General features: G+C 44.5%; 1 protein-coding gene across 14 annotated transcripts in view; it reads right to left on the bottom strand.

The window, feature by feature from the left end:
• PTPRT (protein tyrosine phosphatase receptor type T) overlaps positions 1 to 23,047 on the bottom strand; it is a 1,118,479-nt gene that overhangs the window by 668,801 nt on the left and 426,631 nt on the right. For all 14 annotated transcript variants that reach the window (XM_017944806.3, XM_017944803.3, XM_017944801.3 and 11 more), the window contains exon 6: positions 11,941 to 12,115. In XM_017944806.3, coding sequence (XP_017800295.2) covers positions 11,941 to 12,115 — 175 coding nt within the window. The remainder of the gene's footprint in view (positions 1 to 11,940; positions 12,116 to 23,047) is intronic.

Here is a 23,047-nt window from a genome sequence, read left to right on the forward strand (position 1 = left end):
AAGATAATTGCTCAGCTTGCAGATCGTACAGAATTTGGACGTTTAAGCCCAGTATCAGTGGGAAAGGAAGAAGCATCTTCCTATCTGTTTTCAGGTAGGCCAGAAAGTTTTCATTCAAGACATTAAGCCTGTGGGGGTTGCTAATGGCTTTTTTTGATCCAAATTGTATTAATTAGGAAAATACTAATTGCTGTAACAAATAAACCCCAAGGCTCAGTAGCTTAACACAATAATAGTTTATTATCACTTCAATATTAATAATAGGCCTGCTTAGCAGACAATTTTCCTCCACAAGGTGATTCAGGGGTCCAGGCATATTCAATATTTTGACTCTCCCCTCACCCTGAAATTGTCTGCATCCAGCCAACCAAAGAGGGGGGGTGAGAAGATGAGGAATGATTACATGCTTTTTAATTCTTTGACTCTGAAAGGACATGCAGCAGTTCTGCTCACATTCCTTTGACTGGAACTATTATCATAGGACCCTACTGATTGCAGAGCAGGCTGGGAATGTAGTCCATGGCTAGGCAGCTGCTTCACCACTTTATCTTACGGAAGGGAGGCACGTGTGCTTAGTGGGCACATCAGGCCAGCTTTATTGGCCTGAAAGTTAGCAGAAATTTCTCCCAGATCTCAGAAATGGGGAGTCAGTCTGCATGTACCTTTTGCTGTATTTCCCTGGATAGTTAGGGGGGAAATGGCAGAGGGAAGGCCAAGCATCACTAGTCAGAGTAAACCAGAAGACAAACATCAATTTTCCAGAAAGGGATTCTGGGGCTCAAATAAGTGGAACCACTTCTTCACAGCCATGTCACCAGCTCTGCCTTCCCCTCCACACAGCTCCATTGGCCAGAGGCCCACAGAGGAAGTATCTTCCCATCTGGTTTCTGTACGTGGCGCCCTAGATGAACACTAGGGCATCAAGTACAGAAGCCTTCCCGTGGGGCAGGATCTGGGCCAGTACAACTGGCCTTTGGGGCTGGATCATTCTTTGTTGTGAGGGGGCCATGCTGTGTATCGTAGGGTGTTTAACAGCATCTCTGGGGGCTCCACCCACTAGATGCCAGTACCCCCCTCTCCCGTCGTGACAATCAAAAATGTCTCCAGACATTGCCAGATGTCCCCTGGAAGGAAAATCACCCTCAATTAAGAATCACTGGTCCAGGCAGAGGCTGCAGTGTTTCAGAGGTAAATTAGGCTCCAGTGACTGGACAAAAGCAACGATCTAGAGCATTCTTACAGATCTGGAGCCCATGGATTAACTGAGTTTAGCCTAGGCTGGAACTTGGGTTCTCAGAAGAAATATTACATATATACCTGTCACAGAATAATACATTATGGAAAATTAGCATAAGGAGGGTCAGAAAATAGTCTCATTTACAGGCTCATTATAGGAAGAGGGCAGGCCTTGGACTGTGTGACTCTGATGAGACTGGGTAATCCAACTTCAGCATCCTCAGTGGCAACAGGGGACCGTGGTGAAGACTGAATACAACCTCACGAGAAGACAGTCGGTGAAGTGTCTGGCATGCAATAAATGGTCCACGAATGGTAGCTAACTACAGGCTTTGCAGCTTGTTCCATACCTCAGATCATTCTTCCATTTGAACACAGGAGGGTAATGTTCCAAGTGAATGAGAATTTAATGCAATTGCCATTTGATTTAATTTCCAAATGCGTCAAAAGTGTGAATGCAACACATCAGCATGCAGCTGATAAAGTAGTCAAAATAATTCAAGGAAACCAATACTTGTCAGGTTTTATTTATCCACATTTACGCTTTTTTAAAAATAAGCTGGTCTTTGTGCCCATATAGAATACAATATACATAATATCTCCCGGTTAGCCTCCCCCCACACATATGTTCAAGTTTCCCACTTTTCTCCCATCTGTCATTTTTCTCTTTCCATAAAAAGCTAATGGTGACGTTACCAAGGAGTGAAGGAGTCAGAGGGTAAGGGTGGGGAACCGGGCACCCATGAGGAGGACGGGGACTGATGAGGACAGGCACAAACATAGGCATGGCACTTTGTTTACGAACAATCTTCATAGTCATGGCCCCTCACCCAAATCTAGGGGAGCTGGCATTATTATTCCAATTAGGCAGTCAGGAAATGATGTTCCTAATCCACGTAGCTAACACAGGGCAGAACCAGGATTTGAACATCCTTGACAACAGCATCTATGCATCCTTGACAATAGCAGTCATGGTTAAAAAATGATGCAACCATTATTAATAAAAGTTAAGACCAAAGAAAGATTAAAAAATAAGAACCCAAGCACCAGCATATTCTCCTACAAAGAATGCAACTCACACAGAAGGTGAGCATGTTGAGGTTTCTCTGTTTTGAAATCGGGTACCAGGAAAGTCAAGATCAGGCATGAGAGGAGAGGAGGAGGTAAGCTAAGCCTACCATAAAAAGTTGTTAAACTTCCTGACCTAAGTTGGAGCATATATGATCCATATGCAAGACTCTTGGGGGAATGGGTAGAACTCACATTGAGGCAAGCCTTCCTTGAAAAGGCATTGAAGAAGGTCCAGGAGTTTTTAAAATGACCACCCTAAGGGGCACATGGTGGGGTGGGTAAGTAGCATGGCTCTGGCAGGTCAACTGAGCCCCCTTAAATTTGTAGCCAAACCACAGCAAAGAAAGACCGTAAGAGGAGCACAGAGAATTACAAAGCTCACAGCTCCCATTAAGAAGGTAGAAAAGAATGAAGGAAACATAATACTTAAAGGAAAAGGTAAAGAAACAGATACCTGTAAAGGAGACAGAACTTTCTCAGAGGTAGAAGGAAAACTAGGAGCTCAATCAATTAATGAGAACCTTAAAAAAGAAGGGATGGTGAGGGGTCTGGTCACATGCTTGTGAAGTAAGGACCTGAGCACTCTTCCCTGGATACAGCAGATGTTTAAGCCCCTTCTATATGCCAGGTACTGTCTCAGGTGCTGTTGGTCCAGCAGGAAACAAGGTTTACAAAGCTTCTTCCTCTAGGAGCTCAAGTTCTAGTAGGAAAGATGGGTAATCCACAAATAGATGTAAATCACAATGTCAGATAGTGACAAGATCTAGGAGGAAAACCAAAGCACCCTGCAAAGGAACACAGTTACAAAGGGAAGGGGTGGGAGGCGGGGGATGGTGTTATTTCAGATAAGGTAATCAGAGGGGGCCTCTCTGAGAAGCTGAAGTCTGAGCAGAGACCAGATCCACAAAACAAGTGAGCTACATAATTATCTGGAAGAAAAAGCATGTCAGGCAAAGCAAGGACAGCAAGTGCAAAGGTCAGAACTAGCTTGGTGTGGTTCAAGGAAGAGGAAATGGATCACCGTGGCTAGAGAAGAGAATAAGAGGGCAAATATGGGGGTGGGGCATTACAAATCAAGGACTAGATCTACAGACCATGTTAAGAAGTTTGGATTTTATTCTGAGTGTGACAGGAAACACTGGAGGGTTTTGAACAGGAAAAAAGCCATTATTTAACTTTTTCAAATGATCACTCAGGCTGCTGCATTGAGAACAGACATCAATGGGACAAGAGTGGAGCAGGGAGGAAGCTGGAATAGTCATGCAGTTGAGAAGAGAATAGGGTTTTGACTCATGCACTGATCAGCAAACTGTAGCCTGTGGGCCAAATCCAACCCTCTGCCTGTTTCTGTAAATAAAGTTTTATTGGCACATAACCATGCTCATTCATTTACATAATTTTTATGGCTGTTTTTGCTACAACAGCAGAGTTGAGTCTTTGCTATAGAGATCATATGACCTGGAAAGCTGAAACTGAGTCTAATGCCCTGGGCAGAAAAAGTTTGCTAACCTTGTTGAGGATGTTGACAACGGTGGAGGGTGGCGGCCTCGAGATAAACTTAGGAGGCAGAGTTTCCAGGGCAGAGGCCAGATGTTAGCCCAGGCTCTCTGATACCATGCCTGCTCTCTGATCACTGGGTGATACAGCCCTCCAGCTCCTCTCTACTTCTGAAGACTGGCAGAGAACATGAATGGAAACTCTGGAGTCTGGTCTGAGGCCAGCCTTTGCTTTGTTCCATTCCCTATACAAGCAGACAGCTCAAGGTGGCTTTGCCTCTCCTCCTAGCATGAACTTGTCCTCCATGGCTGCCGCCACTGATGAGGCAGGAGCCAGCAGCCTCGGTCACCTCGGAAAGCCACAGAGGCTGTAGGATCCCTGTAGCGGAAGCTGTTGTGTCCTACCGCCACCTCAGGCCTTATTATTGCACAGAGTGCAGCCCAACCTCCAACTGCCTCTGCCAACTGTCAAATAGCTAATAGCCATGGGCTTTTGCCAAAGCCCTGTGGCACAGGGGCTATATCCTGTATGACAAGACAGTAAAGCCAGAAAATTAAGACCCCCCAGGAGCAGCTCTCAACCCATGACTGGAGGGGGTTAAGGTACAAATAACCCACTCCTCCACACCCCAGGAGTTCTACACTAAATCCCAGAATTACCTAGTAGGATAGAGCTCCAGATGTTCCCAGCAGTTACTCACTTGAGAATGCCCCGTTTATTAGCTGCCCTTGATTCTCTGTCTCATGTCCCTAAAACTCAAATAAGCACCTTGCACTGAGAACTCCTGCCCCAAGTTTGCTTCTAGGGGTCTCAATGCCATATACCTTTTATCTCCACTCTTCTTTTCCAACACAGTCTGTGCCAGTGACCATAGCCAGCTGTCCGACCATGATTTTTCCATGCAGGACCAGGGAAAGGAAGAATAACTGGATGCAGAGATCCCGCCTTATGAGTGTGTACACTATTATCCATGGTCACGGACAGGGTCCATCAGAGCCCTTCGACTCCTACAGAATGAAGCCCAGGCTCCTATTCTGGTACAAAGACTCTGCAAATGTCCCCTTGCCTACCTAACCAGCCTCAAACATGTCACTCACTCAGTGTCTCAAAACCAACCCAGGCTGTCCTGCTCATGAGCCTACCAGGCCACAGGACCCAGCTCAGATGGGGCCAGTCTGAGAGGCTCTCCCAGACTCTTCCAGACTATATTCATTGTCCCACCCTCTGTATACCTTTAGCTCACACCTGAATGCAGGCTATACCATACTGGATTTTGCAATAAATGTGGTATAAAAGAGAGAACATGGCCAAGGCAAGGCAGGCCTAGCTCTGCCACTTATGAGTAGTGTGATCTTGGAAAGGTTCAGAACCTCTCTGGGCTTCCATGCTCTCACTGGTAAAAGGTGCTTGCTAGCAGCACCTACATCATAGGGCCATTGTTAGGATTAGGGAGGTGGTGTGGCAGGTGGCTAACATTAACTGATCATGCAGCACAGATTTGCATGATTCTTCCTGCTAGACCATGAGCTTTTTACAGAACCTAACACACAGTTGGGCTCCATAAAACTTTATTAAGCAAATGAATACAGGAATGAGTCAGCTACTCCAGCCATTCCATCTTTAAACTAGAGGCTATAAATGCAAATCACTCCTGGCACCAGACGAGTGAGTGAGCAAAATGGGACCAGTCAGGACATCAGTCAACTGTGGAACGTGTGCTTCCAAAACAGGGAAGCTGAGGTGCCCACTGTTGCCATCCTAGAATGCAGGCTCCACATAGCTACGCCTGATACAGTCTCAAGAAACTTGTAAATGCTGAAAAAAAATTTAAAAAGGAAAGAGAAGACAGTACAATGTAAGTAAAGCATTTTTGCAACTGACTTCAACCAATGGATTGAATTGGATGACCTCAATCCCAACTCAGAAGAGGGAGACCTTAAGATGATCTAAATTTAAATTTTCACAGTATATACAGAATATCATTCCTTTAAGCCAGGAAAGCGAACAATGGACAACGTCTTTGGGAAATATTACTTAATAGTAATGTAAAAAATATGATTACTACTAGTTAAAGACATAATTTTACGCTTTCTAGTACTAGGATGTATCTGTTTACATATGTTACATATATATTATGCTATACATATGTGTTTTATATATTATATTTCCTCCCTCTCACAGGATCTCATTATATATATATATATTCACCTCCATTATTCAGATAAGGAAAATGAGGCCCAGAGTAAATACATGATTTGCTGAATCACACAGGTACCTGGGAACAGGACTAAGATGGAAATTCAAGTGTGTTTAGAACAGCAAGCCCCGCTCTTGATCCTAACAAGCTCCCTTGGTAGGAAGTCACACCAGTGTTTAAATCGGAACCTCTAACAGCACGAGCATCACATTTCTTCTGAGCACTAATTCTCATACTGATGAGTGTTCTGAGTGCATAATAGGTTGTTAAATGGAGTTGAAAGACTGGTTTAAAAATCATCGCCGACAAGAAACTTTTTAAGAATTAAGAAATTTTCATCAAGATATATCTGCATAACTTTGGCTGAAGACACTCAAGTCCTTGAGGCCAGCTAAGACACCTTGAAATGGAAGACTCTCAGAAAACCAGAAGCAAAGGAAACGAATGAGCACATTTCTGAGCACTGGTCTCGAACAGGTAGGTTGAGGGGCCAAATTGTCAATTGAGTGAAACCTCAATTACAGAGTAATCTAATGTATACCCAGGTACATTATCACAACTCAATAAACAGCTCTCCAGAATTTAAGTAATTCCAATTTGCTTTCATTTCGCTCTGTGTGTCGCCCTGAGAATTTGTTATTACCTACCCTCACATTAGGCAGCATCTTCTGACGTGCTAATCTTTACCATCTCAGGATCACACACTAGCTGTGAACCAGCCAGCCGTGAATACACCTGTTTGGGGAGAAAGAGAGACCATCCTGGGCCTCCGCTATTCCTCTCAGCATGAGTACCTGCTGTGGAAGCCAGCACAGGGGTTTATGGCTCCCAGAACCCTCGGGTGCTGAGGGGCCCAGTGACCTCCCAACTGTGGAGTGATTAGGGTTTTGAATGAACAATGCCAGGAGGGGGGTGGTCCATGTAGCGAGATGGCTGAGGATAAACAAAACTAGCTACTTTTCCTTTGTCCCCAGACCCAGGAATGAGTTTTCCTGATCCAGTAGGGGTGAACACAGGAAGGGACCAGAGAATTCTGACCTACAGGGACTTGTGATGGTTAATATTAAGTGTCAACCTGATTGAATTGAAGGATGCAAAGTATTGTTTCTGGGTATATCTGGGTGTTTCTAGGTGTTGCCAGAAAAGATTCACATTTGAGTCAGCAGACTGGGAGAGGCAGACCCAACCACAATGCGGGTGGACACCATCCCATCAGCTGCCAGTGCAACTAGAAAAAACCAGCAGAAGAAGGCAACAGAAGTAGACCTGCTGACTTTTTCAGACTTCATCTTTCTCCTATGCTGGATCCTTCCTGCCCTGGAAAATCAGACCCTAAGTTCTTTGGCTTTTGGAGTCTTGGACTTAGACCAGTGGTTTGCCCGGGGCTCTCGGGCCCTTGGCCATAGACTAAAGGCTACACTGTCAAACTTTCCTACTTTTGAGGTTTTGGAACTCTAACTGAGCCACTACTGTCTTCCTTGCTCCTCAACTTGCAGACGGCCCATCTAGGTCTTCATCCTGTGATCGTATGAGTCAGTTCTCCTTATATGAAAGCTCTCCTTTCATATATACATATATCCTGTTACTTCTGTCCCTCTAGAGAACCCTAATAAAAGATCCCATGACCCAAATGTCCCCAAGTCCACACTTTAATATTTCCTCCCTCTCTCTTCTTATGCTGGCACATCACTGTGTACGAAGAGAGAACTGGGCACATTTTACACAATAGGCCCGACATGATTTCCCCAAAGCCACAGAGACAGTCATCAGATCGGCACCTGGGTCCAGTATCCTGTTCCCCACCCCCGGAGCCCTTCATCTCTCTTACCTCTTTGTCTGAGAAATCCCACCCCCATGGGCAATTTCTTTATTTTATTTAACAAATACCTTAGAGTGCCTACGCAGGGCAGTGTTCTAAGAACTCCTACGTCCATTATCACATGTAATCCTCATGACACCTTCTGAGGGAGGTAATTCTACATTCCTGTTCCCAGATGAGCCAGCTGAGGCCCCGAGAGGTTTGATCATATTCAAGGTCACAGAGTTGGGACAAGCTGGGGCCAGAATTCAGACACAGGCATCCTGGCTGCAGAGTTATCTCCTGCCCTGAACTGGAACCAAAGGGTGGGAACCTGTGAGGAGGAAGACCTTGAAGACGTGGTTTTCTTTCTGTGATATCCCAGGGTCATGGGTGACGTCAGTCCAAGAAGAAGGAATCCAGATCCCATCGCATAACACAGTACTTGGCCCTTGAGAATCCTTTTCCTTTTTTGGTCTGTTTTTCAGATTTTCTCCCTTCTCTGAAAGGGGGAGGATTAATGCTTTTCCCTCATATTTTTTTAAATAAGTACAAACACTTCAGTATTAAAGTACTTAAGCATCCTGGCTCTGCAAAGGCAAAGGGCTCTTGAGAGGTAAGTGAGTCACTCCTCATCACACGGTTTCTTCCAAACGCTCGGGTTTGCTGCCTTCAAATGGGTCCCTGGGCACCCACTCCAGGGTGACAGGTTTCCTCTGGTTGCTTCTGCTCCTGAGGGGGTCCCTGCCTTTTATTTTCTTGTTTTGCTTGGATGCCACTAACTCTTTAGCAGTGTGTGTGGGGTCGGGGGAGGGGGTGAGTGTAGGTTAAATGTATTTCTCCAGCAATCTGGAAGTTAGCTGAGGGTCAGGAAGGGAACGTCATGTGTCAAAATGGCAAGTTAGCTAGATGGACCCAGGGACTCCTGCTTGCCTGGTACCTGAGCCTCTTCAGCACTGCTCGTGACGTTGTGGTACCAGGTGCCAGCAAGGCCACAACCCACCAGCACTCCAGGTGTGGCCATATAGCCTGAGTCAGATGCAGGTCGGACTCCAGCTCTACCCCTTGGGATGGCCCTGTTTCTCAGCCTGGCTGTGCTAATTCTCCCACCCCTGAAATGAGTTAAAATAAAACCAAGGTACAGAGCTGCAATTAGGATAAAATCAGGTCACACATGTGAAGGGACTTCTTTACATGCAAGGGACCAAGCTCCTAGCTTACCACCATTATAATACTTACATGGAGGAAAAATGGGCACTAAAAAGTGATAACACATGCCAAAAATATGGATGAATTTCATCAATGTGTAATAAAATTACATCTTGATTGACCAGATTACAGGGAGTGCCAACCCCCCACTGTTCAATGTGAAGGAGACCGGGTGCCACCCACCACCCCACACTCCCTAAGCTGGAGTGGCAGTGGCTGCAGGTGAGCAGTGGCAGCTGCACAGACATATTGCCAGGCCTGGCTACTGCACCCGGGCTAGCACTGGCCCCTCCTCTCGACTCCGGTCCAGGATGCACAGCCAGCAGAGAACAAATCAGTGTCCCTGTAAAGCCCTGGCCACCTCTCCGAATAAAGCAAGGATGCTCCACCACACCCTCTGTCCCAGTAGCCTCTTGGTTTCTCTCCCCATAGCTCCCCATCCTGCCCTTGAATGAGGGCATATAAGGAAAGAATAAACAAAGCGTTTTCTGGTTCCATTTGTCTGTGCATGGAAATTTCAGAGTGCTACACTAACTCCCATAGCCACTGGTCACATTCTCTTGCCACCAACTTTGCCCCATGTACATGCAAGGTGCTAGCAAGACCGTGAGGAGCAGGAGCGAATGCAGTGCACTCTCTCCTGGGACTCTCATTCTGGTATGGGAGGCCAGCCATAGAAGGTATAAGACATATTCCAGCAGGAGAGCTGAAACTACACATTCACTTTGTACCTGAAAGGCCTGCAATAACCCCCGTGTCACATAATACGTATATAATAATAATAAATCTTTTTTTTTGAGACAGTTTTATTCTGTCGCCCAGGCTGGAGTGCAGTGGCATGATCTCAGCTCACTGCAACCTCTGTCTCCTGGGTTTAAGCAATTCTCCTGCCTCAGCCTCCCAAGTAGCTGAGACTACAGGCACCTGCCACAACGCCTGGCTATTTTTTAATATTTTTAGTAGATACAGGGTTTCACCATGTTGGCCAGGCTGGTCTCGAACTCCTGGCCTCAGGTGATCTGTCCGCTTCGGCCTCCCAAAGTGTTGGGATGACAGGCATGAGCCGCCATACCGGGTCACACGAGCTAATCTTATGGCACCAACAAAGCAAAGATAGGAGCCTAATGCCATCAAAGTGGTGGCTTCTTTTCTATGTTAATAACATTTAATGTAAACAAATGTAAAGATTTTTTTAGTTGTTTTTTCATGATTGCCTAATTTGTTGATCTTTGGCTTAAGTGTTCATGGCATTATGGTGAGGAAATCAACTCCTGCTGAGGTCAATAATTCATTCACTCATCTATCATTCTACAATTTTTTTTCAAGTTGAGCCTTATGAAACGACTGACTATGCAAGTCAAAACAGGCAAACACTAACAACTTCATATGCTTCAGCAAACTGAGAACCAGGGCCAGGCACTGTGCTGAGTGCAGGGACTTCCAACCCAGCAGACAGCCCTCCTCTCATAGAGCTTAGATCCTAAAAGCGGAACAAAAAGTCACCAAGTAAACAAATAAAGGCAAACCAGCATTTTAAAGTGTGATAAGAACTATGTCGAAAAGGAGACCAGGCAATGAGAAGGAATTGTGACCACCAGGAAGGGAGGCGTGGGCAGGAGGTCAGGGAAGTTCTCTGGGAGAAGACGACATAATGACATTTCAGCTGAGACCTGAATGATGGCACATGATCAGCCATGTGAATGTCTGTATAAAGTCAAGACAGCCAGGATAGAAAATCCCAGTCTGCAACCCCCAGTCTGGTCAGCCCAAGGCTACCAGTCACACTGGATCAGCAAAATGAGGTCAAAGTTTCCACACCCATACTTTGACAAAGGAAACTAATTCAGGAGCCCTCAAAGGCTCGATCAGTGGTTTTTTATGTTTGTTTTTTGTTTTTTCCCTTCAAACACACCAGGTCTCATTCTACAGCTAGCATAATAAGAACAGCTTCATTATTTCATTCACTAAATTATGCTATATTAAAATTTTAATTGGTGAACATAACATTGGTAAAACGAGTACATCCACATGCTGCTGTTGCCAGTGTAAACTGTCAAACCATTTTTTTGCAAAAGCAATATTGCAACACAAAGAAAAATCCATAAATCATATTCTTGGCCTCCCAACTCTACCCCCAGGGAATTTATCCTAAGGAAATAATCTGGTTCAATGGAATAAAATGTTCTCTCCAGAAGAACTCCATGAAGGTGCTAATTGTTACATACACAAAGGAAAGAAAAAACAAAACACCTGGAATTATCCAAATGACTGCAAATGGGGGGTTTTAACAAAATAGGATAATTCATTTGATGAGATAGCATACGATCATTAAGCATCACAACAAAGATGACAAAGTTTCAGAAAGAAATGGGATATCCAGCTTTTTGAGAGAAGCAGAAAACAATGTGCATATTTTAATGGAAAGCATGTAAACAATATCTCAAGGTGAATAAGAACAAGAAAATTGAAAAGAATTGAATCAAGGCCAGTGGGGTGAGGAATTATTTATTTCAAAAGTCCTTCCAAAATATTGTCATTGTACTGAGTTCTCATTTTTTAAAAAATTCCTCAGAAACAATAGTACGAGAACACTGCCATAGCGTGCCACCCAAATACAAGGACATTTGTTTATTCTAACTTTAAATACAAAATAAAGCCAAATTTGAAGATGCCTTCTGTGTTATATATTCCACAGTCTTTCACGTATGGCTCCTGTATATGAAACTCAACTTGGAATAGCAATGCAATGTTGCATGATTTTACAATTTCTCCTGTTTGGGGAGTTTGTGTTGGGGAGGGAGGCCAGAGTGACTAGAAATTAATCTCCTCTTTTACTGAATGTGGGGGAGGAACAGCAGATGAGAAAAGGGGCTTTAAGGCCCATTAGTGCCGGCCTTCCATGGCAGTAGAGGCGTAGGCTGGAGGCACTCACCTTTCACAATCAGCTCCGCGTAGTTGGACACACCAGAACCACCGTCAGAGCGGATCACACAGCGGTACTTGCTGACGCTCCGCTGGGCAGTGTCTGCCACACTGACCGTGGCTGAGAAGCGCCTGTGGTTGACCACGCGGGTGACCATCAGGGCCGTGTCCCTGCCATTCCATTGCTGTAGAACAGAGGAAGAGAGGGAGAGGAAGAATCATAGCATCTTAGACTTCCAGGCGACTCCCAGCACGGATGTCCACCCATCCTCACACCCCAGGGGCTCAGGACTGTCAACTGTAAGAAGGGATTTCCAGCCAGGCACAGTGGCTCATGCCCGTAATCCCAGTGCTTTGCAAGGGCTGAGGCAAGAGGATCATTTGAGGCCAGGGTGTGAGACCAGCCTGGGCAGCAAGCAAGACCCTGAATCTACGAGAAATTTTAAAAAATAGCCAGGCATGGTGGCACTCACCTTCAGTCCCAGATACTCTGGAGGGTGAGGAGGGAGGATCTCCTGAGCCCACAAACCCAAGATTGCAGTGAGCCATGATGAAGCCACTACACTCCAACCTGGGTAACAGAGCAAGGCCCTGCCTCTTTTTTTTTTTTTTTTTTTAAAAAAAAGGTGGGAGTTTTCATGGCTGGTTTGTGCTAATGGTCTGATTCAATAATGAACTTTGCTAGTGAGCTGATTCGAGGACAGAGGCCTGGTGGTAAGAACAGAGGAAAAAGGCTCCTTCTAAACACCCTGGCTCAGCCTGCATTGGGGACTGGCATGCAGCCCCTTCACTTTCCTTCCTCTTTTCCTTTTTCCCTGAAGCAGAACCCATAGCATTCTCTCAGACAAACTTCAGCAGACTTAGTGAAAACCCAGCTCACATGGAAGAAAAAGAGCCCGGCTCCCAGGCCCTATGGCTGGTGCCCTGCTACCCCACCCCACAGGCTCTGAGCCCCACCTGCCCTAGGCTATCACCACAGGTAGGGAGGGGACGGTAGCTTTCCAACACCCGTCTTCCTCGGCACCTGCTCTTTCCTCTGCCTGGAGGGTCCAGTCTCCCTGAGGACACCCCGTTCCATAAAAACCCACGTTCAGCTCACAGCCATCGCTAGTCAGTTCTCACCACTGTCACACCATCTCTAGAAGCTTATCCTGCCCTTAGGTATGATACAAACTTTCCCCACACGTTTGCTTACAAGTGTTGCTCATTTTTGAAGGACTTTCCTCTGCTCATCTTTAGAAGCTTGTCTGAAAGCCTCCCAAGTTGGTAGACATTTCCAGAATCAAGGTGAACACACATGGGCTTTTGTCTTCAGCATCCTGAGTTTCAGGAGGGATATCCTGAGTTTGAACAAACCTGTTTCACAGCTGCAAGTTACGAGAACTGGTAACGCACATGCATGTCAATGCAGTTTGAGTGGATGTTTATTAACGTTATTAACTGGATGTTTTTCTAGTATGTGCCAGCCCCTGGGCTGGGTATTTTTGTATAAATCTTCATTGTATCTTCACAGCCTTGTTTGGGGTTTGTACAACTGCTGTTCTTCTCAGAAGAAAAATCCCAATGTCCAACAGTTTAGCTAAATGCGTAGAGTACATGAGCCCCTTATCCAGGTTTTCCAACTTCAAGTCAAGCACTCTTTTTACTAAGACCGTATTCTCAGCACCTGCTTTAATTTAAAAATGTTTTTCCCCAAAAAGTGAAATTGACTACTTTAATTATCTGGACTTAGGGAAACCTTATGACTCATGATTCTCATGCCCTGAGTCTCCCAGTCTCCCAAGATGCGATCTTCATAGTTTCCTGCACAAAGTAAACAGTTTCCCCATGTGCACATCCTACTTTCATCTATGTCATCTTCCCTCACCCTCTACAGTGACCTGTCAGGAGGAGGGCACAGGTGCAGGTACAGCCACGCTGCTCAGCTCTATGGCAGCAAATGAGGGGAGACCAATACCAGGGGGAGGCAGTGATCATGAAGGCCAGAAACCCAGGGTAACCCAGGCCCCCATCAAAGGGCAGCTAGAAGAGACTCGCTACAGATTAGACAGGGAAATTGTAGGTAATATTTTGCTGCTGCTTTTTACTTTTCGACATTCTTCAGACTTTGTCTCAAACATGTATTTCCTTTACACTTGTACATAAAAAAAATGAATGGTATTGTTCAAAAGCCATGGCAGAATGAGAGGTAACCATAACTGCCTCCCATGCCAGAAACTAACCGACATTTGGAATAGTTAGTACACATCAGAGCAACAAGCATGGGGCTGTAAGAGGAGAATCTGAAGCCAAGTGCCAGCTCTGTAGCTTCCAAGCTGTGCAGACTTGAGCAGGCAATTTCACTTCTCTGAACTGGAAAGTTTCTATTTGCCTGCCCGAATAAAAACCAGTACAAGGTAATGGAAGGGGAGAAAAGTCACCAGGGCTGAAACTGCCAATCAGCTACCTCATGCCTTGAGGCATCTTTGCAGGAGCTGGCACAACTTGGACCCCACTATGAGAACGTATGAGACACCACATGTAATGTCCCCTCCCAAAGTAGTGCAGGGAGGAAGTAGGAAAAATTCTGGCAAACACCAGGAATGTATCCTGGTTTGGAAAAGAGGTCACTAAATGAAAAGAAGGGCCTTGGAAGAAGGGGGGTCATCAAAAGGAGCCCATCTTCCCCACTGCTGAGCAACGCACTTCGGGGCCACCATGGTGGACAAGGATGAGTGAGTGGTGAGGCTTTGGGTCAATATTTTCTAACCTGAGTTATTTACAACATTATAAACATTTTCGTTTTTTCTTTATTAAGCTAACAACAGCTAAACACTATTTATTTGCTAAGTGTTTTATATGCTTTCTCATTTATTCCCCCATGAAAAATAAGGTAGGTGCACTTCTTATCGCTCTTATATATAGGAGGAAACTGAAGCTCAGGGAAGTGAAATTGCCTCCCCAAGGCTGCACAGCTTGGAAGCTGGAGAGCTGGCATCTGGCTTCAAATCCTACTTTTACAACGCCATGCATGTTACTCCAGTGTGGACTAACCACTGCCCCATCACTCACCTCTTCAAGCACCTTCATTTCTCAGAGTGGGAGAGTATGAGCAGCAGGTATGACACCAGGATCCACCTATTTGCCACCAATTTATTAGCTAAGAACAATAAAAAAGGGCGGGGGATGTAGTAATGTTGCATAAGGGGTGGAGAGAAATAAGCAAAATGCACATGCCCAACCCAAGCTCATGAAACACAGAACTTTGCCTTGGACGTCCATCTTCTGAACAGCCAAGAAATATGGGAGATTAAAAAGAGAGACTGAGAATGATATCAACACATGGTCTCCACAGAACATGAGCTAAGAGATGAGGTGACAAGGATAGGTACTAAGAAAGAAGATACAACTCGGGGAGCCAGGGGAGTAATTGAGGAAAACAAACAATGCCATTTGCAGATCTCAACATGGCATTAGAAGTTAAGAACAGGATCAACATTGCAGAAAACCAGCGACCTGGAGGACAGGCCTGGAAAAATAACCCAGATGGCAAAGAAAGCAAAGATAAAGGAAATCAGTGAGAGGCAAACTGATCAAGAAAATGAACAACAGACAACTAACTACCCTGTAAGTAACTGGAGCTTCCACAGAAGAGAGTGAAATGAATGGAATGAAATCCTATCCCAAGATACAGGAGGTCACTTTCCTGGACTAAACTAAGACCTGACTTTTCAGACTGAATGGCCCACCATCTATTTGATAAAATTTACAAAAACAAAAATAATCGTTTATAAAAATATTAAGAATAAAGAAATATATAGAAATCCAGCAGAAGAAAATAATGTACAAAAATACAAGCCCATCTGGTATAAAACTCCTCATATGCAATTGTTTCCAAATCCAAGGTGACCTCTCCTGGATGTGACTGGCCCACCAATGGTCACAGGTGAGCTCCCAGGAGATTCCTGTTATCTAGATGCCTGTAAGAAAACAGGGATGGAGCTAGAGAAAGACAGGATAGGGACTGCTAATAAAACTAATCACGGCAAATGCTTAGTTTGTGCGACCTTCGGTGGGTGATTTCATTTCTCTGAGCTTCAGTTTCCTCATCTACACAAAAGATTTGAAAATGGTGCCCACTATATACAGTTATTGTGAGGAATAAACGAGAAGGCATGCAAAACAGCATATGAAGCTGTATTCTACTGTTTGCAGAGCTCTAGTGTTAGCAGGGCTGTGAAATTAGCCATAAAAAGTGTGGTAGACAGGCTGACAGCCCCCCAAAGATGCCAATATCCTAGTCCCCAGAACCTGGGAATATGTGACTTTATATGGCAAAAGGGACTGTGAAGATGTGAATAGGTCAAGGAGCCTGAGATGGGGAGGTCATTTTGGATTAGCCATCTGAGCCCAATGTCATCAAAAGAGTCCCTATATTCGAAAGAGGGAGGCAGGAGAACCAGAGGCAGAGAAGAAGCTGTGGGACAGGAGAGGTCAGAGTGATGCCATCACTGGCTTGAAGATGGAGGAAGGGGCCGGGAGCCAAGGAATGCAGGCAGCCTCTAGATACAGGGGAAGGTAAGGGAATGGATTCTCCACTAGATGCTCTAATAAGAATGCAGCCTGCCAAAAGCCTGCCAACACCCCCATGTTAGCCCAGTGAAATCCACTTCTGACTTACCTCCACAACTATAAATAAATAAATTTGTTTTGTTATAAGCTATTACACTTGTGGAATTTGTTACAGGAGCAATAAGAAACTTACATAAAGAGAAAAAGACTGGTTACATGCAAAACATTCATTTTTCACATTTAATTGAAATTTTATTTTCATGTCACCTCCAGGATTATTTACTTTTCTTCTTAATGATGTCAGATTCTAGCAGGGCCAGGGAAGATTAAGGGTGTCCATCTGAACGATTCACATTTTTCTGTTAGCTCCTGAACCAACAGGCTTTATCCTACTGAAAGATAGGAAATTGCAGGTTGTCTTATAAAATGTCTGGAAAATAGGCCTTTTGATAATCACACTTGTCATATTGGGAGCAGGCAACAGCAGGACAGGGACGAGCAGGAGGGCCTAGAGTCATGCTAGGAAATAGCGCTGGATGCACCACGGGCAAGAAGAAACAAAGGTCAAGTTCAGAGAGGTGAGCCCAGATGAGAAGGGCCTATGAATGTGACTGTTCAAGACAAGGCAGGGAAGGGCAGGCAGATGCGAGTCAAAGAAGACTGGCAGGAACCCAGGAACAGAAATCAGGGTGATCCTAGAAGACCAGGGAGTAGATGATCAAATGGCGAAAGGCTCAGATGTCGGAATGCTACGGCAACATGGAGAAGGGATTTATGCAGAATGAATGTGTTAGAAGCACAGGTCCCACCTGCCATTTCAGCTCCAGACACAGGCAGAAGAGAAAAACGCAAAGGAAAAAAACAAGAGGAAGTTTTGTTAAATATACAAGGGCTCAGAAATCCAGGTCCACCTGCAACAGAGCAGGTTTGAGAGGTTATAGGGAGAAGTGGAGCAGGGAAGGAGTGCCAAGAGCCTGAAGAACACCATAACCCAGGGCCAGGGTGGGAGAGTAAAGACTCCAACCCAGACACGAGGTAGCATAAAAATGCACAGAGATGAAAATGTTAGGGTGTCAGGAAGAGGGAGCAGGACACTGAAGGAAAGCCCAGAGTCCTGGGAAATGCCACAAGGAAGCATAGCAAGGATGAGTGCCCACAGAAGCCCAGGAGAAATTCCATCAAATCAGGCCCTTATCTACCGCTTAGCTTGTTGGAAATTTCTTCTGATTCCTGCAGTAGTTTTTCAGACGTAAGTATATCCTTCCACTGAAATTTCAGGACATGCTTCTTTTCCTTCTGTGGCAAGATTTTCAAGTCAATATGTGTGTTGTTCTAAAGTGGAATCATCGTCTGACCTTCTGATTCCATGAGTCAACTAGACCGATGTCCCAGTGGGCCCCAATAGGTGGTGTCTCTCACTGGGGTCACTGGAAGCAGACTTTGACACATGGAGTGCTTTCAGGAGAAAGGATGTAAAGGACAGAGTGAGAAAAGGGGCTAAGCAAGGATGGGATCACATCTGGACTCAAGCTCCAGCCTGGTTTCATAAGGAGCCATGGAGCATGAAGTATATCCCAGAGTTAATAGTACCTTGTGGTTGAACTACTGTGTCCATCAGTAGTTCAGAGTCAGGGATCGCGAGGCAGAGAGAGGAGGAGGCAGAGAGAAGAGGAAACTTCTTGTTTGACCGAGGGCAGCTCTCTGGGAAAAGGAAGCTGTGAGGCTTTAACAGCCGACATATCCACTGCTCTAGGGTTGAGGGCACTTGCTTGCAAAGGGGATCTGTCCAGGACACTGAAAGCATGCATTCCACTTGGCACTTTCCTGTCTCTGTCTTCTCCTACAGTAAATTATACATTGGGTTTCCTGAAATCGAATGAGCTACTGTCTTGAGATTTTCTGGCAGTCTGTTTCTAAATCTGCTTTTTTTTTTTTTTTTTTACACATGGGGCTGAGAACTGACCTCAGTAGAACACTGGCAACACCAGGTGTGAGCACAGCTGTAATTAAGCACTGCTTCCTATGAAATGTCACTCCATCTCACATGAATAAAGCACTCCATAGCTGAGTCTGATCAACGTTTTGTTCAACTAAACAGGATTTATCTGAGTGTTTATCAAGTAAAAGTCACATTAACAGTTTTGAAGGCTGACTTTGTGCCAGCCACAGTGTTAATGGCTTACATGATAGACTGTTCACTTGACCATCTTAAAGTCCCTATCAAAGTTCTTCTCACAGAGTGGTCCCTGAATCCACGGCATCGGCCTCATCTGGGAACTTGTTATAAATGTAAATTTGTAAGATAATTCCAGGGCTGATATCCATTTGGAGATGTTGTTTACTGGGGTTGACAGTCTGAGGTTTTTCCCCCTTCCCCATTCTATTATTAATCATGCTGAAAATGTACTCATTATTTTACAAAACAGAAAATGAGAGACTATGGGAGGTATAATTTCTGCCTAGAGGAATTTATAGGCTGGATTAAGATCATAAAAACAGTAGAAAGAGTAAAACATAAACACTAAGTCTAGCAATGAAATAATGAAATAGTATACTTCATGGAGGAAAACAGGTCTGGCATGGAGACAGAAATGCTCTTAGAAAAATCTAGAGCTGTGGTTCTCAAGATGGGCTGCACTAACATCCCCTGGGAAATTGTTAAAATGTGAATTCTCAGGCCAGACGTGGTGGCTCACACCTGTAATCCCAGCACTTTGGGAGGCCGAGGCAGGTGGATCTCCTGAGGTCAGGAGTTCAAGACCAGCCTGACCAACATGGAGAAATCCCATCTCTACTAAAAATACAAAATTAGCCAGGCATGGTGGTGCATGCCTGTAATCCCAGCTACACAGGAGGCTGAGGCAGGAGGATCACTTCAACCTGGGAGGCAGAGGTTGTGGTGAGCCAAGATCATGCCACTGCATTCCAGCCTGGGCAATAAGAAAGAAACTCCATCTCAAAAAACACAACAAAACAAAACAACAAAAAAAACTGAAATATCTAGCCCCATCTAATACATTCCTAGACCTAATGAATCAGGAACTTTGGGAATGTGGACAGAACATTTTTGTTTTAACAAACCTTCCTGGGGATTCTGATGTCTGATAAAGTGTGAGATAAGTCCTACTAGTAATTCCTATTTAACGAATAAGGAAACTGAGGTAGAGAGTGGTCAAGCAATAAGGCTTTTAGTAGTACTTCTCAAACTACAACATACAAACCACCTGGGGATCTTGTTAAAAATGCACATCTTGATTCAGAAGGCCTATAATGGGGACTAGAATGCTTCAGGTCTTGCGGATGCTGCTGGTCCATGAACTTTACTAGGAGGAACAAAACCTAGTATCACTTTGCTGAGGGGCTGAGTTAGGATTGGACCCAGGTGATCTGATACCAGACACTGAGACATTAATCACATCACCCATCTGCCATCTAGTACTTAACAGTACACAGTTACACTTAGCAACTCTGTGAAAGTAGGGTAGAGAGTGCAGTGTTCCAGAAACTTACTTTGTTTGTTCAAAGAATATCTAATGCTATCTTGCCGAAAATGACTGCTTCATAGAAAACAGTTTGGGAAATTCTGTGATAGAAGCCCAGATGCCTAGCTTTCTGGAAATCTTGGAAGACCTTAAGTCAGAAATATATATGTAAGAAGGAACACAGTATCTTCCTACATTCTTGGCTATCAGATTCTACATGTTATTAAGTTATGGCATACATGGTATACTATTAGGTTGGGGTGAGGTTTCCTTATCCCCACTCTTTCAGTCTAGAACAGTAGTTCCTAAATTTTAATGTGCATCAGAATCACCTAGAGGGTAATTTAGGAGGTCTGGGGTGAGGCTGGATAATTAGCATTTCTAATTGGTTCCCTGGTGATGCTAATTCTGCTGACTTTGCCCTGGGTCTCAAGGACTTAAAAGCGAATGTCCTCTTAAGTCCCTTAAAGGGGCCAAACAATATCACATAACACATGAATGGAAAAATTCCTTAAATCTAAGACCATGCCCCGAGGATGAGCAACTGGTCACTGCATCAATGGTGCCCAGCTAAGAGGCGAGAGGTGTGGCCCCCAAATCCAACCTATACTCCACTGGCAGAGCCAGGAGTGCTGACAGCCACGAGTCCTTACTGGGCCCCTTTGGAGGGAGGTCACCTTTGTGCCTTGCCCAAGGGTTCTATCTGCATATCAAGCTACATATCCATGGAGGTGCATCTGCCCAGAAGGTGAACCCCTTTTTTTTTCCCAATTCATCCATACAGGAGGGATACATGTTCTAAATTGAACAAAGTCATTTTACAGCCTAATCGGTGGTTCTGCTTAATCCCATTTTACGTTCATGTTTCTCTGATCATGGCAACAGTTGCCTTTGAAATCTCTCTTTTTCTTTCCCCTTTGTCATCTGCTTGCCTTGCTCTTTAAAAACAACTCAAATCCCAACTTCCCTTGGCTTACTTTGTTTTGTGTGGATAAGTCAGCTTGGTTTGAGAGCACACACTCCTTGGAAGAACAGGGGCTGTAATAGCTACACTTTAATGTTCTGTCCCTAGCACAAGCGCATCCTTCCACCCCCAGGCAAGGCAAGACCCCTCTATTTTCAGGAACCACCTAGAGAGGAAGTCAAGAGTTGCACCTGATGCCACGGAGAGTGCTATTTCCCTACCACCTGATTATCTATCAAGGTTTCTGTAATGGCCTTGCCATTTTGCAATTCCCCATCCACTCTCCTTTGCTGTCATGACATTATTTCCTTCACAAAGAGGTAAGACAAGACTACAAAAATGGCTGTCATTATTTCAGAAAGAGCAGGAAGCCTTGAAATTGACTTGTAACTGGCAGAAGTGGAAACAGTAGTGTCTTTAATAAAAGGAAATGATTTCTGATTTTGCACAACAGATACTATGCCTGGTTTACAGGAGATATTCTAATGCAGGATTCTGGAAGCCTTCTATGTGCTGGTTTGAACTTCTGGCATCCAAATAAAAAAAATAAGATAAAGATAAAAATATAAAAATAAAATAAAATTAGGCCCAGCATTTCCAGCTGAAATTTGTTCCAATTGCTCCAGGAATTTCCTGGCCAGAAAATATTTAGGTGAAATTCCCACAATTCACTTGTAATGAATATTCTTTTCACTTCTAGTCACACTGCTGCGACAGCATGACATTTGGAAACTTGCTAAAATCTAGCCCACTGATTCTCTTAAGATCACATTTGTACCTTTTTGGCAGCCTCTAAAGAATAGCTTTTGATTATTCTTTATTAAAAGTCAGAAGAAATAGAAGTAGACATAAATCATTTTTGATTAGCTGTGCTGAAACACTATGTACATGGCTGACTGCTCATTTTGGGTTGATTTCTGGGTTTAGAACTCCTGCAAAGAGTCAGGAGGGACCTGGCGTCAGTCCCACAGGGCTTGGTGGGGGACAAAGGAAACTAATGAGAACATCAAACTTTTGCTGCTTGCTGTGTAGTGAATAATAAAGTTCTTTGTCTCTGACCCAGAAGTCTCATGTCTTCTGTCAGCATCTATGCAACTGTGGCAGTTTACCTTGGGAGCCTCCAAATAAGGTAAAATCTTAGGCCCTTCATAGTTATTGATAGACGGTTTCAAGTGGGCAGTAAGATTTTTGTGGAGAGAGCAGTCAGCATCATCAAATCTGAAAAGTATAAGGCCTGAGACGCACCCCTTGGCTATAGCAATGAGGAAAGCACTGGGGACATTTACAAGGGCCACTCCTTGGAAGAGGTGGGCACTGAAGAAAGCCTCATTCACGTGTAGACATCACATTTAAAGAATGTGGCTAAGAAGGGGATAAGAGAATTAAGAAGGCAACCGGGGGGTGGGGAGGCAATTCAAAAATAATTCCAAGGGCATTTTTATTTCATTGATCTCATGTAGATTTGAGAAATTAAAACATACTTAAGTATCTAGTTCAGCGTAGGTGTGTAAATATATGCTAAATAAAGAAATCTGTTTTTAAATAGAAAGCTTCCTGTACAGAAGGAAAGGCTGGAGTGTAACCCAAGGTAACAGGGCCATGAGGTAGGCAAGGAAGAATGAGCCCAGGACTAAAAAAAAGGATCTATGTTCGTTCACATCATGCTGTTGCTGCTCACTGCCTGTGTAATTCCGAGGATATCATCTACCCATCTAAGGCTCAGTCTCCTCATCTATAAATGGGAATACAATCACACCTACCTGAAAGACTGATTATGAGAATTAAATACATCCAATGTGTAAGCACTTAATAAACATCAGCTGTTATGCATAGTATCATTACATTATCATCAATGCTTAGTTGCAGCGCGACCACTAGATTGTCAACAGAAATCCCACACAGAAGGTTCAGAGGCAGGCAGGTTGGAGGAGGAGCTGGTCTCCCAAACACTCACAGCCTCAGAGGCCAGCAGCAGCCCTGCAGGAATGAGGAAACAAGTTTACTGGGCGAACCAGCTGCAGTAAAGACTGAGGAGCCTCCTCAGCTCATCAACCCTGGTGCGGCTGCTGCTATGAGCCTACAGGCTCAGAGCGCAGGCAAGAACCTTCTCCTGCCAGATT

Source organism: Papio anubis, chromosome 16 (assembly GCF_008728515.1).
Source record: "Papio anubis isolate 15944 chromosome 16, Panubis1.0, whole genome shotgun sequence".
Lineage (NCBI taxonomy): Eukaryota > Metazoa > Chordata > Mammalia > Primates > Cercopithecidae > Papio > Papio anubis.